General features: G+C 35.0%; 1 protein-coding gene across 1 annotated transcript; it reads left to right on the top strand.

Moving 5' to 3' along the window:
- The first annotated feature begins 2,711 nt into the window (after window positions 1-2,711).
- Window positions 2,712-15,424, top strand: LOC126765185 (fatty acid synthase). The gene is made up of 7 exons (XM_050482765.1): window positions 2,712-2,894; window positions 3,105-3,320; window positions 7,160-7,581; window positions 7,647-11,777; window positions 11,848-14,366; window positions 14,438-14,533; window positions 14,609-15,424. The coding sequence occupies exons 3-7, from the start codon at window positions 7,362-7,364 to the stop codon at window positions 14,864-14,866; spliced, it is 7,224 nt and encodes a 2,407-aa protein (XP_050338722.1). The 5' UTR covers window positions 2,712-2,894; window positions 3,105-3,320; window positions 7,160-7,361; the 3' UTR covers window positions 14,867-15,424.
- Window positions 15,425-20,333: the final 4,909 nt, after the last annotated feature.

The following is a 20,333-nucleotide window of genomic DNA, read 5'->3' as shown; positions in this document are numbered from 1 at the left end:
ATTTTGAAAATAAAGTTCTGATGAAATAATGTGAAATTTATGTGAACCATTTAAAAATGTGGATTCTGAGTATAAGTTTCTTAAAGCATTGGAAAACTTGAAGCATTCTAAACATCCGCAAAAATATGTAATAAGCAATGAATTGTCTGGAATTTAATTCCGATTTAATAATTTTCTATCAGAGTTATAAGAATTATAAGTTTTTCATTTATTAATGTTATAAAAAATACAAGGAAATATATAAAGTCAATTTTAATTATATATACATAAGTATTTAAACTAGCTATAGTTATGCTAATGCTGAATTAATAAATAAAAAACAGTTTAAAAAAACTCGTGTTATATTTATTTTCAGAAAGTATTAATTTCAATTTAGGGGAAAATAATATCAAATTGATAAGATCATCGGCTTGTTAAAATTAAGATGATGTTCCAATAATAATTAAGACTCCCATCTTATTTATGTTAAGGAGAGTTTCTGCTTAGTTTTACAGGTTATCTACTTGATTTTATTAAGAAGCGTTTCCTCTTAATTCTAAGGGTCACCTTCTTAATTATATTGAAAAGGTTTTCACCTTAATTTTATAGGTTATCTATTACATTTCACTGAAAAGGATTTCATCTAAATTCTACGCGTCATCTCCTAAATTATATTGAAAAGGTGTTCACCTTAGGCTAACGTTTTATCTTCACATTTTTATTAAAATTAGATATCCAGTAATAATAAGATGGGCATCTTATTCGAGAGAAAATGAAAGGAAATCCTCTAAACTTTGTTCTATTTTACAGGGCATTTTAGGTGGCCATTTCGCTCTGTGTGGCGATTTGTGGGCGTGCCAATGGCTCGATTACGCTCATCTACGAACTCGAAATATTTTTTGTTCTAGGAAACCTGCATACCAATTTTCATCAAGATATCTCAATTTTTATTCAAGTTACAGCTTGAACGGACGGACGGACAGGCAGTTAACCGGATTTTAACTTTTCTCGTCACCCTGATCATTTATATATATGTATGTATAACCCCATATCTATCTCGTTTACTTTTAGGTGATACGTACAACCGTTAGGTGAACAAAACTGTAATACTCTGTAGCAACTGGTTCCAAAAGTATAAAAACAAATTTTCATGAAATTGCATAAGTAGAGGTTGTTAATTATTTGTACAGACAATCAGTTCACCTTATTTATTTTAATATAATGAACATAAATTACATAATTCAGTAAATTTTGATTATTGTAACCACAGTCACATATTGAACTAATGATTATGTATATGTAGGAAATAATTACTCGTAGCTCGATAATTTTCAAAATTTGGTGTTTGCACGGTTTTCAGGTTTTTCATTAAAATCAATATTATACTTGTACATACAAGCGCTTACATACATACATATATAGGTAAATAGGTCTGACAGATATGGTGTTTATAATGTCACGTTTTGAATATGCATGAATTAGAAATTGTAAATAGTATGAGATACATAATTCCTTATTCAGATTTTAACTTCATTTTAATATATGTACATACATATGTACATGTGGATATATGCATATACATATGTACATGTATATGCTCTATATCTGAGAGTTTCAATATTTATTGTTAAAAAATATTTGTTTTTAGTTTTTTCTAAGCTTCTTGCAATATTTTTCCAGGACAAAAATTAACAGCAGAAAGGAAAAAAAAATTTTATTCTCATTTACCTTGGGAAAAACTTGTTCTCTCATAAACACATAGTAGGTACTATATATTAATATGTATGTATATATTATACATATGTATGTATGTTAATATGCACATAAAGTGCCGGTAGTCTCCATGCAAGTACGCATTTACTTAAGTTACTTAAGTTTAATATAACAACAAACGTAATTATTGTGTAAAAATTTAGAAGCAAGAATATTCAACATATGACATATATTATTATTTTTTTGTTTTTTAATTTTTACGTGTTTATTAAAGATTTCGATTTCTTGAGTACATTAATCTCTATATTTGTAAAAAGAGCAACTTCAGGCATGGTATTAATTTTTCTCTTCCGTGAACAACAAACAGCTAAATAGAAATATTCGCTTAGAATAGCACCGTTGCTTTGGGCTTAAAAGAAAGCTCTCACTCGCTCAATCTGTTGTGGATTTTGGTTGGTTCCCCGGATGAGGTGATTCCACTTATCATTGTGGAAGCATGTATGTGTACTTAATAGCGAGAGAGCGTTTTTAAGGGATGTATTTAACGATTCGTTTAGTAGTAAAGGCACACATCTATATATATACATACATATATGTATATGAAGAGAGTTAGAGAAATTGAATATTTTATACAGTTGTATAATGCGGTTTTACATGTTTTATTAAATTGTTACAATATTTGCTTTGCTATAATATATTGATCCAAGTGGCTTCCAATGTCCTTAACAAGTAAAAGGGTAACTATTAATCTTCGATATGGATATATAATAATTAGATACATAAAGGTCTATGCTAGTGTTTGAAAGCAAATTCAATACAATCGAAATCAATGGACAAATGTTTTTATACGTGTCATTAAAATATTATTAATCTTGCTCCACTGTAAATGTCACCTCTATGAAAGAGTATTTATTTCGTTCTCATTGTATTCGTTACGAGTCGACGTTCAATAGCGAAGCGTCAATATTTCGCACATTGTCGCCGGGATCTCCCAGTGTCCACCAACTGTTAAATGCAGGCAAACATTCGCAAATCAGAAGCAGTCTTCATTGACAATTCACAACGTGAAGACGTTCTTTTGGGCTACTGTCGGCTTTGAACTTGGCGATTAGAGTTTTAAATTTAACTTGTATAATTTTGTTAGTGCTGGAAACGCTTGAATGTAAAACAAACGGAAATTTTCCATTTAACGGTGAACAAAAGTGAGTGCGCTGAAATCATCAATTTGAACTTATTTTTTCTATGCAAAGACTAAAAGTACTGGAAATATCTGTCAAACACACAAAAATAACAGGAATTATTAATTGTTCTTAGTAATTACAAAAAATCGTCATATTAAAAAATATATTAAGCTCCATAAAACTGTTTAAATTGATTGCATTGAAGGTTAATACAATTTTTCATATTTCAAGGATTTTCGTCCGGTTTTGGTTAATTGGAGAAAACAATTTTTAAATATAAAAAGGACTGTATTGCGGATTTAGTGGTGTCACAATACATTGAATATTACGTCGTCGGGCAACGGAATATCCCAAAGCTCATAATTTGGAAAGTGTGTAGAGTACAAATCGTACAAAACTGCCAGCTTCTGAAGGAAAGGACACTTCTCACTAATTGACTGCATTTCGGTATGTACCTCAACATAAAGATGTGAATGTATGGTAAGAAAAATAACTTCAAAGTGCATACTAAGTGATTTCAACATAAATTAAAGTTTTTATAATATGTCACCATCTATGTACATACGAATACTTGTATATATGTACTAAAATTAATTTATTATTTGCATTTATAATGTATATCTTTTATTTGCTCCCCTATAAAAACGATTGAAATTCGCCTCTCTGCTTTAAAAAAAAGCTGCTAATTAGTTATTTTCCGTTAAAAGTAAATTTATTATGTCAATAAGCCAAAGTTCCATCCTTTCAAAGTTTAGTAATATAATGGATTACTTGCCTTGTCTATATACAAACATACATATACATATGTATATACTGTTACAAACAGTTTACAAACAAGTTTATTTGCCCTTTTGTATTTAAGTACCTCATCTGATGTTTATTCTCCTAGTCGATATTTGTTATATTTAAAAGGATAATACAATACAACGTTTCAAGTAGTATGGCTTCCAAATTTATGTAGATAAATTATAATTGATGAACCTTCAATTACTGTACTGTAGGTCTTCCTTCTAGGAAGTATTAGTTAGCATAGTCATGTTTTTATATATTGTATGTGAATTTATGTACATAGCATGCCGCAAACTGTGAGATCTGAAATCTGAACAAATATATTTCAATTCATACATACAAATGTTGGTATCGCATATTCGCAACAAAATAGTGAACAAATTGAATAATTAAAATTGCTCTAATATATATTTAGGTAAATTATATTTGCTTAATGCTGCTTAATACACTTCACCCTCATTAACATATTATGTATACGTTTTAATTTAATTTTTTTAAATAAATTATACATATATATTTATTTGAGATTAATTATTTATAAAAAATAATCTTCCATACGAGCTTAACCGACCACGACACATTGTGAAAAATTTAATTGTTCATGCAAACATTTAATTTACATTCACCTCAATTGGTGGACAGGCGGCAGACTTCTGTTCTATAGGATTCACCTTTGGAATAACAAATAAATAAACATTGTATTTACATATGTACATGTGTTCAAATAAGCATAAAAGACTTATGTGTACTTTATATGATCCAAGCCGTAACACCATTTCGAATATGCTACAATAAGCTTTATTTTAATTTAGTATATTCGATTTAGAGTTTTTAAGGTGAATAAGGTGGTAATTTGAATTAAATATATACATCGTAGTGGGCATTTTCAGATTAAAATACTTAAGTACTGAACTAGCTAGTTGCCTGGCATACTTAAATGTATATAAGTACATACTTATGTATGTATTTATTTCTCTATGCATATGTTATGTTTAATTGATGATGATTTCTCATATGTACATATATGTATATGTACATATCTTCCAATAAATTTATATGTGTGAAATATATAAATACATTTTTTGTATATATTTATAATGTAACTTGTTAAATATACATATGTACTCAAAATCAACCCGTGCCTTTGGGTTACCTGTAAACTGCGCCAGCAAAATAAGTATATTAACCTTCACTTCCAATAGATTGATTTTACCGAGCAGTATGACAATACATAAGCATTTAGAGAAGAAAGTGAATAGCTTATGGTTCGGGAACTCATTCTAATGAAATGCTAACTAAGTGGACGCATTCTAATTACTTAATTGGTATCTATTTTGAATTGATTACAATAATTGCTATTGCTAAAAAAATCAATTCTATCTAGCAGTGCTAACTTTTTTGTGTACCTTACTTATTCGAATTATATATGTATACACATATGTACATATGTATACATTTATGTACATATAATTATAATTGTATCTATCGAACCTACTAACCGTGTGTCATGGATCGACATAACTCATTGCACATTGCCATTTCCGACAGCGTAAACATGTTATTAGGAAACGATCTATATTTCTAAATTCTTACCCAAAGAGAATATGTCAAAAAAAAAGCTTAATCTTTTTACACATATTGCATCTTTAGATTGCTGAAAGCATTAGTATCGGCTAGAGCCATGAAGGGCTTACGTGTAATATTAGCCTTAATTATGTACATACATTCATACATATGTATGTATGTATGTAAGTATCTCTGCGTTACAAGGTTTAAATTTCAACGCCCGTAAACAACTTTCAGAGAGTTCATGTAAGCGAAGTTTTATTTTTTATTACCACTTTTTTGTTAAAATTTTGTAAACTTCCTATATTTCGTTAAAGATTTTTTATTTACAATATGACTGCATGTTATGCTATGTTAACAATTTGTTTAAATAAGAAAACATTGTGCGTTTATAAAATCGGTTTAAATTATAGCAAATTTGACATATGTATGTATAGAGGAAGATAAGATTAAATGCATATTGAAATTTGAAAAAAATAACATCAAACTTACAAGATTACATTAAAAACGCTTTTCCCAACCCAACTGTTCGTAACACAATTATCACTAAAAACATCAATGAACTTGAAATCACGCCACCTTATCTCACATTGAAAACATAAAAGTAAAACTAGACAGAGGAAGAAAGAAATACTAGTACGGGAAATAAATAAAAGAAAAAAGCTTTCATGCGGTAGATGACGAATAAACATTCTCTTGAGTACGCGACACATGAGCTCGTCGTCTGATAATGCGTGGTTATCTTTTTGCAGCATTTATGAACGTCAATACTTGCATACATCACCGGTGAGCACATTGTCGTGTAGACATATACATACATATATGTATGTATGCATGTACATACATATGTAGGTGCGAGCATTATCGTTTGTTTAAAAATTTAAACTACATTTAAATAGATATTGTATTAGAAAAATTCAAATGCCTATAATTTTAGACTACTTCTATGTACATACATACATATATTCTTGCACACATATGTATGCAGGTATGAAACTGCAGAATGCTTGCATTTTATAAACAAACTTATATGTACATAAATAAAAATATCTCACTTAGAATTATGTGCTTCTCCACCAAATTTGATACTTTTTTATGTTCACAAAACCGTGGTTTTGCTCTCTTTATGTTTGCTTATTACTAGATATCATACGATTTCATTGTCGTATTAAAAACCCATGTAATTAATGTTGGAGTTGAAGTTAATGTTCGAAGTGTACTATTTGCAAATTCGTTCAATGTTTATAGGCACATTTTATTATAAATAAATATTAAATATGTATATACATTCATTCATACATACATATGTACATATACTCATATGAATAAAAACATAAGTACATACATATGTATATATGTATGTGTGTAGGTACGAATAGATAACATTGTATAAAGCTTTGCTTCAGAGTTTTTATTTGTCTATTGCAAATTATTAAAATGCTAATTAAAAAGTGAGAGAGTGCCATCTCGTATTATACTTTTACCCTCATCTCTCATGCACATGCTGGTGAGCATTTGAAGTAAACGTAAGAATCACCTGATTTTGGATTTGTATACCAATGTTTTTGTTAGACATGCGGCGGCAAACACGCCATTCTGTTGATATGTACATTCACACATTTGTAGACATGTAAACACAAGCATGTATGCATATACTCGTTCATAATATCTCTTAGTACATATATGAATATATTGCTCTTAGTCTCTTTTAGCTCATATTCGTCTGCAATTTATTGATACAGTAAACCTCATAAATACAGACACTTTGCACTATTTGATGTGATTCGAGTGCAAATACTGTAATCTTTTCATACATAGGTGATAAGTACTGCAATAATATTAAATAAAAAAATATATTTAAAAGAGAAATATTGATTTCATAAATAAAGTTAAAACATCATGGATTAAACTAAGCGGTTTTTTACTTTTAGTTCCGTCAAGCTGATACAAAACATCAGTAAAAATAATAATTCAAAAACTGGTGCTGTTAACAAAATACCAGCGCCATCATTACAAAAAAAAGGAAACTCGCGTCCAAATCGCCGAAAAAGACGCCGCAACAAACATCAGCAAAATTCTGCAGAATCAAATTGTTCGCAACTGTCGAAAGAGCAAATAGTAATAGCTAACGAAATGCCTGCCCGTTTCGCAGAAGACGTTATAACCGACAATGAGCGTAGTGTTCCATTGAATTTAGGTGGACACTACGACCATCATTCAGCTATAAATGACGATATCGTAATAACTGGTTTTTCTGGCAGGCTCCCTGAGAGCTCTAGTATTGAGGAGTTTAAACGAAATCTCTATGATGGTGTAGATTTAGTTAATGATGATCCGAGACGTTGGGAAAGAGGTAACGTAACAAATATTTGAACATTATTCTTGCTATGTTTAATTTTTTCATATTCTGAATTGCAGGTCTTTACGGTTTACCTGATAGAATCGGAAAAATCAAAGCTGAAGATTTGGAAGTTTTCGATCAACAATTTTTCAGTGTTTCTGCAAAGCAAGCTGAATGTATGGATCCTCAAATGCGTATGTTGCTCGAAGCCACATACGAAGCTATTATAGATGCGGGTCTTAATCCTGCAGAGTTACGTGGTTCACGTACCGGAGTTTATATTGGCGTTTCTAATTCTGAAACTGAGAATCATTGGTGTGCAAATGCAGATCGAGTAAATGGATATGGTTTGACAGGTTGTGCCCGAGCAATGTTTGCAAATCGGATTTCATACACATTTGATTTCAAAGGACCCAGTTTCGCAGTTGATACGGCCTGCTCTAGTTCACTATATGCACTATCTCATGCCTTTACAGATATGCGCGCTGGAAGATGTGATGCAGCCGTTGTCTGTGGTTCCAATTTGATTTTGAAACCAGAAATGTCATTGCAGTTTAAGCGATTAAATATGTTAAGTGACAGTGGTATGTGCAAGGCTTTTGATGCTACAGGAGCTGGTTACGTTCGTTCCGATGGATTGGTAGTATTGCTTTTACAAAGAACATCTGTGGCAAAGCGAGTTTACGCATCGATTTTAAACGCTCGAACAAACACCGACGGTTTTAAGGAACAGGGTATCACCTTTCCTGACGGACGTATGCAAAATCGCTTAATTCGTGAAAGCTACGAGGAAATTAACTTGGATCCTAATGAAGTTATATATGTTGAAGCGCATGGTACTGGTACCAAAGTAGGAGATCCACAGGAAGTTAATTCGATTACAGATTTTTTTTGCAAAAATCGTCCAACTCCATTACTAATTGGTTCTGTAAAATCGAATATGGGACACTCAGAACCCGCGTCAGGCGTTTGCTCTATTGCTAAGATTTTAATTGCTATGGAAGAAGGCGTAATTCCTGCAAACTTACATTACAGTGAACCGAATCCTGACTTATACGGTTTGAGCGACGGACGGCTTAAGGTGGTCAACAAAAATCTTCCCTGGAACGGTGGCATTATTGGCCTAAATTCTTTTGGGTTTGGAGGAGCTAATGCGCACATTATTCTTAAATCGAATCCAAAACCAAAAACTATTACTCCTCGTGATGGTCCACCAAAACTGGTTATATGTTCCGGTCGAACGATGGACGCTGTCCAAGATTTGCTTGAAGATGCAGCCACACATCGTGACGATGATGAATATTTAGCTCTAATTAACGGCATACATACAAAGCCTATCTCGCTTCATTATTATCGTGGCTATGATGTGCTAACATCTAAGGGTTCTGTGCAGCGTGAAGTAGTAGAGTTTTCTGATGAAAGCCGTCCTATTTGGTTTGTCTATTCTGGTATGGGCAGTCAATGGGGAAGTATGGCTAAAGATCTCCTCCAATTTGATGTGTTCAATAAATCAATTCATCGATGTGCAGAAATTTTGCGCCCTGAAGGCATTGATTTACTGGAAATTTTAACACGTTCTGCTGACGAAAATTTCGCAGACATCGTTAGTTCATTTGTTTCAATTACGACTATGCAAGTTGCTCTCACCGATTTGTTATCTTCACTTGGTATTCACCCCGCCGGTATTGTTGGCCATTCCGTTGGTGAGCTTGGTTGTGCATATGCGGATGGTGCTTTGAGCGCCGAACAAGCTGTTTTGGCCACATATCATCGAGGACGCGCAATTACAGAATCAAATTTACCCAAGGGTAAAATGGCTGCCGTAGGACTAGCTTGGGATGATGCTCACAAACGAGTACCATCTGATTGCTATCCAGTTTGCCACAATAATCAAGATAATTGTACCATTGCTGGTCCGGGTGACTCTATTGATGCGTTAGTTGCAAAACTAAACTCTGAAGGAGTATTCGCTAAGGCTGTGAGTTCCTCTGGTTACGCCTTTCATAGTAAATACATTGCGGGCGCAGCACCAAAACTAAGGCAAATGTTGGAGAAAATTATTCCAACAGCAAAAAATCGGTCTCCACGTTGGGTAAGCAGTAGTATCCCAGAAAGTGCTTGGAATACTCCAGTAGCCAAGCAATCCTCAGCAGCTTATCATGTAAATAATATGCTTTCACCTGTACTTTTCTACGAAGCTCTACTGCATATTCCAGCGAACGCCATTTGCATTGAGATAGCACCTCATGGCTTATTGCAAGCCATTCTCAAGCGAGCTCTTGGGCGTGATGTTTTAAATATTAGTCTTGTAAAACGAGGTCATCCGAATAATGCCGAATTCCTTCTGACCAATATTGGCAAATTATATGCAGCTGGAGGACAACCGCAGATACAACATTTAGTACGACCGATTTCCTACCCTGTTGGGCGTGGAACCCCTATGTTGAATTCGAAAATCGGATGGGATCATTCTCAGAGATGGGTAGTGCCAAAATATGGAGCTGCCAAATCTTCAGGTGATACAGTTATCGAAATTGATTTGTCAACTGATGACGATTCATTCATTGTGGGTCATACAATTGACGGGCGTATCTTGTTCCCAGCCACTGGTTATATGACCTTAGCTTGGATGACGTTTGCAAAAATGCGTGGTGTCGAATTCAATAAAACAGCTGTAGTTATGGAGGATTTGATATTTCATCGTGCAACTATTCTAAACAAAGAAAATGTTACTAAATTTGGTATTAACTTTTTCGATGGCACTGGAGCTTTTGAAATTTGTGAAGGCGGCAGCTTGGCCATGTCGGGAAAAATTAAAATTGTCGATAATATTACTTTGGAAGAATTGCCTTTAGAACCCCTCTCCCCTCATTCTGTTACCCGAGAATTGGTAGCAAATGATGTGTACAAAGAATTGCGCCTGCGTGGCTATGATTACGGAGGTATTTTCCGTGGAATTATCTCGTCAGATATCTCTTCTCGTACAGGTAAATTACAATGGGTGGACAACTGGATTAGTTTCATGGATACTATGTTGCAGTTCAGTATTTTGAGTAAAGATCTGCGTGAACTTTACCTGCCTACTCGTATTGAAAAGGCAGTAATTAATCCAGCCAAGCATATAGAGATTTTATCACAATTATCAGAAGAAGACCTTACAAAAGTTGGCGTACCTGTCTATATGTACAGCGACATTAATGTCATAAAAAGTGGAGGAGTTGAATTCCGTGGGCTGAAAGCTTCATTAGCACAGAAACGACCAAATGCGCAAAATCCGCCAACACTAGAGCGCTACACATTTGTTGAGAATTCTGGAAACGCTGGGGCTCATGCTCTTTCTGTAGCTATCCAAATTGTCATTGAAAATGCGGAACGTTCTTTTAAAATCAAGGGAGTGGAACTCGCAAATGGACGCAACCCCGACTCTTTGATGGCTGGAAAGCTGGTGCAGCTGATTGAAGGGGAACCTGCTGTTGCTGCTGACATTGCTGTGGCTACTGCAAGCAAGGATGAGGAGAGCATTAAAACAGCTTTCAGTGATTTTGGTATTCGAGTGATTTCGAAAAATGTGATCAAGGAACAAGTTGAGCAAAACTGTAACTTCTTATTTGGTAGTGACATACTATCTCGCCCTGATACTGCAGTTTTGGAGAATAGTATTGCAAGTATCAAAGAAAATGGATTTCTAATTTTTGACGAAAACGTGAATTCTTTCAAGAAATCTGGGTCGGAGTTATTGACCAAATATGGTTTTGTTGTCGTTCAAGAATTATCCAAAGGGGATTCTAGGGCTCTTATAGTATCAAGACGTGCCATAGATTTAAACAAAAGAAAATCAGAAATTATTAACGTAACGAACAAAAACTTCGAGTGGTTAGAAAAATTGAAACTTGCACTTTCGAAAGCAGCAGAAGAAGATAAGTATATATATATTGTCAGCCAAGGAGAAGAACTTTTTGGAGCTGTTGGCTTAACCACATGTGTCACTTACGAAAACGGTGGTAAATATGTTAGAACCGTTTTCATTCAAGATGCAAACGCCGAAAAGTTCTCTTTAACTTCTAAATTTTATTGCGAACAACTACGTAAAGATTTAACTTCAAATGTACTTAAACATGGTAATTGGGGTACATTCCGACACTTGAAATTGGAGAAAGAACTTGCAACATTGCAAGTGGAACACGCTTATGTAAATGCGCTTGTAAAAGGTTCGTAAAAATATTTATAATTTATATCAATTTTAATATAGCATTGATTAATAATTTTAAAATTATTTAGGTGATCTCGCTTCACTAAAATGGATCGAGGCATCGCCTTCTCAGAATGTAAAAAATGAAAGCTTGGAGCTGTGTTCTGTTTATTATGCCCCATTAAATTTCCGGGATGTTATGTTAAGTTCAGGAAAATTATCCGCTGATGCTCTCCCTGGTGATTTAGCACAGCAGGATTGTGTACTCGGTCTAGAATTTTCCGGAAGGGACTCCTCCGGTAGACGAATTATGGCAATGGTACCTGCGAAATCTTTGGCAACTACATGTTTGGCTAGTAAGAATATGATGTGGGAAGTCCCCTCAAACTGGACCATGGAAGAAGCATCTACTGTGCCATGCGTATATTCCACAGTTTATTATGCGCTAATTGTACGAGGAGAAATGAAAAAGGGTGAAACGATATTAATACATGCTGGTTCGGGTGGAGTAGGCCAAGCTGCTATTTCGGTTGCGCTGCATCACGGTTTGACTGTTTTTACTACTGTTGGCAGTCAAGAAAAACGGGAATTCTTGAAACAACGATTCCCAAAGCTTGAAGATCGTTTTATTGGTAACTCACGTGATACAACTTTTGAACAATTGGTTATGAGGGAAACACAAGGCAAAGGTGTTGATTTAGTGCTTAATTCACTTTCCGAAGAAAAATTGCAAGCTTCTGTCCGTTGTTTGGGTATTAATGGACGCTTTTTAGAAATTGGAAAGTTCGATTTGAGCAATAATAGTCCTCTTGGAATGTCGGTATTCCTGAAGAACACATCATTCCATGGCATTTTGTTAGACAGTGTAATGGAAGGAGAAGAGGAAATGCAGAACCGTGTTGTCTCCTTAGTTGCTGAAGGTATTAAAAATGGAGCTGTTCGCCCACTGCCCACATCAGTCTTTAATGAATTGCAGGTAGAGCAAGCTTTCCGTTTCATGGCTTCCGGAAGGCATATCGGCAAAGTCGTTATAAAGGTTCGTGATGAAGAACCTGGCAAACAGACATTAAAACCAAGTTCACGACTGGTTAATGCAATTCCACGCACCTACATGCATCCAGAAAAGAGTTATATACTGGTAGGAGGATTGGGAGGCTTTGGTTTGGAGCTCACTCATTGGATGGTCTTACGTGGAGCTAGATATATTGTTTTAACATCAAGATCGGGTATCAAAACCGGATACCAGACGTTAATGGTACGCCGATGGGAGGAGCGTGGAGTTAAAGTGGTTGTGGATATTAATGACGTTACAACTTCGGAAGGCTGCAAGAAATTATTGGAAAATGCAAATAAGCTAGCACTGGTTGGCGGAATATTTAATTTGGCTGCTGTACTACGAGATGCTCTAATTGAAGATTTAACTTCTGAAGACTACCAAACTGTTTGTAAACCTAAAATTGATGGTACTAAATTCCTAGATTTGCACTCACGTACACTTTGCCCGGAATTGGATTATTTTGTGTGTTTCTCTAGTGTTTCATGCGGCCGTGGTAATGTTGGTCAATCCAATTACGGTTTGGCGAACTCCGCTATGGAACGTATATGCGAAAAACGTCGAGCTAATGGACTTCCTGGTTTAGCCATACAATGGGGAGCAATCGGTGACACAGGACTCGTATTAGAGGGATTAGGAGATAATGATACGATTATTGGAGGCACACTGCCACAGCGTATGAATTCGTGTCTTCAGACAATCGATCTATTTTTGCAGCAACCCCATCCTGTTCTGGCCTCAATGGTTGTAGCGGAGAAGCGGAGTAATGATCCATCTGGTGGTGTAAGTATAGTAGCCGCAATCGCCAACATTTTGGGATTACGAGATATAAAAAATATCCAAGATTCTGCGTCGCTCGCTGATCTGGGTATGGATTCATTGATGAGTTCTGAAATTAAACAAACCTTAGAACGTTGCTTCGATATTGTACTATCACCACAAGAAATTCGTGCTTTAACGTTCGGTGAATTAAAGCAACTGGATGGTGGCGTTGGCGAAAGATCCGCTTCAGCAGCTAGCTCAGCAGAAGCTCGCACACCAACACCTATTGGTGATGGAACGCAAGTAGTTTTTGTCACAGAACTAATGCCTTCTGAGGCTATTATCCGCCTAAAATCAGCCGCACCATCCAACTCCACGAAAAGGCCAATTTTCTTAGTTTCTCCTATAGAAGGTTTTGTGGACGCCTTGAAAGAAGTGGCAGAACGTATGGATTGCCCCGTCTATGGACTGCAATGCACAGCTGATGCGGAGCAGGATTCTATTGAATCCTTGGCGAAATTCTATATAAAACATATACGTAAAGTCCAGCCTAAAGGACCTTATTCAATTGCTGGATATTCATTTGGTGCAACTGTTGCTTTTGCTATGGCTATTGAGCTGGAGCAAAACAAAGAAGAAATTAAGTTAGTGTTAATAGATGGTGCACCTAAGTATGTAAACTGGTACACAAAAGCCTTCAAGAAGCGTTATAATACATCTGATGATGAGGATCAGAATCAAGCGTTTGCCTTGGCGTATTTTGGCGTAGTTGCGGCTAATACTGGATATAGTGTAAGTAATTGGACTTAAGACAAACTCCACTACATATAAATTTTGATTTTTACAAACATTTTACCTAATAGATGGCAAAACTACTAGTGGATATTCCGACGTTTGAAGGCAAAGTGGAGAAGTGTGCGGAAATTGTGGCGGATGAAATTGATAAACCAATTGAATTGGTACATAATTGTTCTTCCATATATATGAATCCCCTTAATTTTTTTTATTAATTATACGATATTTTTGAATTTCAGGTAAAAGCTGCTGCCGCTTCGTTTTACTACAAACTGGCTGCATCTGATAAATATTCTGTAACGTATAATTTACAATGTGACGTAACATTGATTAAGCCAACTGAAAATTATTCAAAGTTGGAAATTGATTATGGCTTAAATGAAGTATGCGATGGCAAAGTTGATGTTCTAATTGTTGAAGGTAATCATCGTACCATTTTGCTGGATGAAGAACCGTTGCAAACAATTGAGGCATCGTTGAAGCGTCTCCTGAATTAGTAGATTAAAACCATAACGAACACTTTTATTATAACTATGCCACTATGCTTATTTTAGACATTTTATAGGTCATGCACGAAATGATAAACTATTTTCCTTTGCAACTTATTAGTAATTAAAACTTTAGTGAAATCTCAATGAATTGCTTTTGGAAATTACACATACTAATAGTAAATTATTCCAATAATTTTTATATTAGCAATCCTATCCATATATGAGTATGGAAGTGTATGCATGAATAGAAGCATGACGATATAGATATAGTTTTAAAAAAGCTAATAGAAGATATAAACTATGTATGTACTTGGTTATTTTTGCATTTTATTAGTCTCGAATGGAATAACATAGTTAAATGATCTTGTAATTTAAAAACATATGTTTGTAGAAACATTACTCCTTTATTTACCCATGATTAAATATTAATATTTGATAAGTTCTATGCAATTTAGTTCTGAAACATTCCTTAAACTAATGTTAAATAATAATTTTCTTATAATATGTAAATATAATTTGTTTTTCAACAATAACATATATGCCCTTGAATATTACATAAGAAAACCTTGTCTTTTATTTTGGTAAATATTGGGAATTAGTAGGCTGTACGATTTCAGTCTTAATGACCATAATTCTATAACATAATTTTTGAGAAGTTGAATTTAATTTATGGCGTTAGGTGAAGTCAGAGACATGAAAAAATGACAATTTCAAAATTTTTCATTTTATTTTATAAGAGTGAAATAGTGTAAGTGGATTTTAACTTTACATAAATTTTATCCTAATTATTTATAGTTATTACAAACAAAATATGATTAAAACTAGTATACAATTTTGTGTTTGTTTAGGTGTACATTCGGAATAACTTGGTTGCGTTCGAGCTACGTAATAAGTGCAACTGTACAACAAGTTTGTTGCACATTTAGTGTTGCTAATAATGTGTATAAATTGACCGCAAAAAGTTAGAGCAGAAGGTGATTCTAAGCGTTTTCGGTAATGCAAACTGCGCATTATGCATGATACAGCCAGTTCAAAACAAATCCTATGTGCAAAACGGGGCAAAGGGCGTGTTCGTTCAGTGAGAGTACTAATAATAAAAATGTATATTTCAGATATTTTTATGTTTGAAAATGCAAATTTTTTTGAGCAGCTTCATGCGAGGGCTTCAGCCAGCATAAAATCAGCAATGCATACTGCGCACTGTTGCCAGTATTTCACTTTTAAATAATAGAAAATACAAGGTCAACACTTTCTCCGTAGAGTGGTACAGATGCCTATCAATAGCACTTTCGACCAAGAATATATCTTGGCATAGCTTTGATCACAAGCAAATACGGCCAAATAGAGTTTTTATAAAAAACGTTAATAAAACAATATTGCAACAAATATTATTTGCACAATACTTATGATTCGAAATCTATTATTAATTAATTAATAAAGCAAGTGCTGTTAATCGATTTCAATTGAGAGCGCCTGTAAGCATATGATATCTGAATGTTCAAAACCAATGAAATAGCAGCTTAAATGCTGTAACTGTGGCGAAGCGCATCCAGCAACTATTGAGGGTGCCTTGTTATAGCTAAGACATCAAAAAAATCTGTTTTTTGATCATTTTTAAAAGCAAATAATAGTGGTAATATATCCAATAACAGCATTTTCTTACAGATCTTACAGAAACTCAACCAGCAAGACGAATTCAACACCTCCTTACAAAATCACTTATGCAACTTGAAAAATATTTTATTTTAGTACCAAAGATGTCTAAATCAATAAAAAATTTTGAATGGAAATCAAATGGGTTAGTCGAACATAAGAATGAAATGTAAATTGTATTGAACTCGGATATGTTGACGTGTGTATGAGAAACATTTTACGTCACAAACCTAAGTATTTTAAAATTAAAAGCTATGAAATCCATCCAAGCAATTGTGCACGTGGCGGAAGTGCAATATTAATTAAAAATACGGTTAAACATTTTGAGGAAGAAAAATTTGCAACTGATAAGTTTCAAGCTTGTACAGTGACTATTTACGGAGTCTCTGTGTATAGCCCTCCAAGGCAACAAATACAATCTGAAGAGTACCAACACTTATTAAACAAACACAGGTATAGATTTATTATGGGTAGAGATTACAAGGCAAAGAAGACGCACTAGGTGAGAAGTTATGCATTCTCGATGATAAATCTATTTTAAATAAAGTTTCTAAAAAGGTTTAAAAATGAAGATAGGTAGGTAGGTAGGAGGGCAGCCCTATCGGGCTCAATTAGCACTTGATGTGCCATTTTCCATCCGCAGAGAAAGTGGAAGATTGTTTCCTTGTTCCCTGCTACTCCGCAGCCACGGCAGATTTCGTTGTAGGGCATACCCATTTTGGACGCATGTTCCCCAAATGGCCAGTGCCCTGTTGTGGCAGCTGTTATTCTGTAAATACTTTTTCTTGACCTATTTAATAAGTCGTTGGTTCTTTTCCTGTCATATGTTGGCCATAATTGTTTAGTTATGACGCATTTTGTAATGTTTTTCCACATGTTGCTTGCAATTTGTTGAAATTGTCTATTGATCTCTCTTTTGGTTGATCCTAGCGAGCTTGGTATTAGCTCCGCCTCGGTTTCATTGAGGAAAGCTCCTGCCTTTGGCAACTCGTCTGCTTTTACGTTACCGAACAGGTTCCTGTGGCCGGGAACCCAGATCAAGTTTAGTTGGAGCTTGTCTTTTATTGAGCTTAGCGCTCTCTTGCAGTTGTGAACTATACTGGAATTTGTCATGGGTAAAGACAGTGCCAGGAGGGCCGCCTGGCTATCCGTAAATACAGTTGCTTTATGTACATATATTCCCGTGGTTATCTAATAGAACTTCGCAGGCTTTTTCCATGCCTAGTACTTCTGCTTGGAAGATGCTAGCCGAGTTCGGTAGACGTATAGAGATAGATATGCCTAGATCGGCGGAGAATACCCCCGTGCCTACTCCGCAGTTCATTTTGGACCCGTCGGTATAGACTGAGGTGGTATCTTCCTCTACTATTGAACGTCTTCTCCATTCTCGTCTAGATGGTATCCTCACCTGGAAGTGTCTATTGAAATCCAGCTTTGGGAGAATGTAGTCTGATTTATTAATGGAGAGCTTGTTTAGGATTACACTATGTCCGTAGTTCTGCCTATTCCAACCTCTCAATTCTTTTATTATTATCGCTGCAATAGCTGCTGTTTTGCGAATAAAAATGTCCATTGGTAGTTGGTGAAGGATTACATTGAGCGCATCAGTCGGACATGACCTGATTGCACCCGTAACACCCGCACAAGCTGATCTTTGCATTCCATTTAATTTTCTGATGTTGTATTGTTTGTTTAACGCTGGCCACCATACCAGAGCTCCATATGTAAGTATAGGTCTTATGACAGCCGTATCCATCCACATGATTATACTTGGTTTGAGGCCCCAATTCTTGTTGACGATTTTCTTACAAGTATAGTAGGCCATGTATGTTTTGTTTATTCTTTTTTCTATATTTATTTTCCAGGACAGTTTGGTGTCAATCTCTATCCCCAAGTATTTAGCTGTGGGGGATAGAGTGAGTGTTGTACCGTTTAGTAAAGGAAGTTGAAACTGAGGTATTTTGGTTCTGCTTGTGAATAGCATCAGTTCTGTTTTGTTCGGGTTAACTCCTAGACCATTGTTTTGAGCCCATAGGTTTAACATACGAAGTGCTCTTTCCATAATTTCGCTGACTGTTGAAGGAAACCTACCTGATACCAACAATACTATATCGTCTGCATACGCTACTGCTTTCACTCCTCCACCGTTTAGTTGGAGTAGTATTTAAAAATGAAATTTTGGCAAAATATTTTTGTTCCCTAACCAATGGAAGAAATTCCGATTACTCTTTTTAGGAAAGCTGTAAATGATTAAAAACTCAAGTACGATTTGCATTAAGTGCTTATAGTTGGGCTAAAGCTAATTAAAAACAAAACGGAAGTATTTTCGGAAATATTCTCCCCAAATGAAACACATATAGATTACCCTGCTGTCTTCAGTCAAAAAAGATAAGAAATCTCAAGTTGCTCAAGCAGTGAGCTGATTACTAGCGAGGTTCTAAAACAGCTACCCCAATAAGTATATAAACCCGGAATACCAGGATATAATATATCTTCTTACGGGCCCATATCACTTCTATCGATAATACTGAAGCTTTTTGAGAAAATTCTCATAAAACAAAACATTGAAAAATCATAATTCCAGAGCATCAGTTTGGGTTTCGAGCAAAAGATTATACGATTGATTAAATCCACAGAATTACACACATTATTGAAAAGGCCTTCTACCGTGTTTTTGAATGTTGCGAAAATGTTTGATAAAGTTAGTCATAACGGACTGCTTTCTAAATTGAAATTAATTTTAAAGAAACAGCATTATGATATCATGAAATCATAGTTATCAGGTTCCTACACCCGCGTTAAATAATGAAATATTTCCTTAGGGAAATAAACGCAAGAGTTCCACAAGGTAGTGTGGTGGGCCTTCTTCTTTATATTCTATTCACGTATGACCTTCCACAGTTGCAGATGATACTGCGTTGCTTGCTGTTGGTAGTGGTGAACACGATACTAATCTCCAAAAAGCTGTAAAGAACTAAATTTAACTCCGCAAAATACTCAGAAATGACATTTAACTTTAAGCTACGTTGGAAAATTTTGTAAAAAACAAATGGAAAGCTAGACATGCGACTCAAGAATATTAATTTCTAATAAATCAGTGTTATCCATCGAAAATAAGTTACTTATCCAAAAAAACAAAATACTCAGACCGATATGATGCTATGGTGCACAACTCAGGGGATGTACTAATGCAAATAATAAGAAAGTCATCAAACAATTTCAAAACCACGGAGTAAGACTAATTGGCAACGTACTTTGGTATTGTAGATGTGCTGATATAGAGCGTGATCTAGGCGTAAACTCGGTTTACGCAGAAATATTAAAAATTGCAGCAGCACATAATGCAAGATTGCGATAGCATTGAAACGAAGATGTAGCCATGTTAACTTCTAGAGATGGACTACCAAACAACTCAAACACCTCCAGCCTAGCGATATTACAAATTAGCCAATAAGCAGCTTTGTAATTTTTTAAAAAATATACGCTTATATCATATTCTAGTTGCTTGTTAGTCTTTCTTTTGTCAAAAATAATCTTTACTGGCGTAGACACCGCTTACATGGTTATAGCCGAGTTAACAAAAGGGCTCCAGTCACTTCTGGTCCTTCTACACCTGATATCTCCAACGGAAACCAGGTGTTCCTCTTCCTTTGCTTCCACGGCGGGTACTGCGTGGAATACTTTCAGAGCAGGAGTCTTTTAATTCGCTGAACTATGTCAATGTCTGTATAACACGTACAACTCATGTCAAATGCGATATTCACCGTTGCCAATGTGCTTTCTCTCAACAACTCGTAACATCGACTCTTTAGATGTTATC

The sequence above is a fragment of the Bactrocera neohumeralis genome, unplaced genomic scaffold (assembly GCF_024586455.1).
Source record: "Bactrocera neohumeralis isolate Rockhampton unplaced genomic scaffold, APGP_CSIRO_Bneo_wtdbg2-racon-allhic-juicebox.fasta_v2 cluster10, whole genome shotgun sequence".
Lineage (NCBI taxonomy): Eukaryota > Metazoa > Arthropoda > Insecta > Diptera > Tephritidae > Bactrocera > Bactrocera neohumeralis.
Note: the sequence above shows the minus strand (reverse complement) of the source record. Positions and strands in the feature narration are given on the sequence as shown.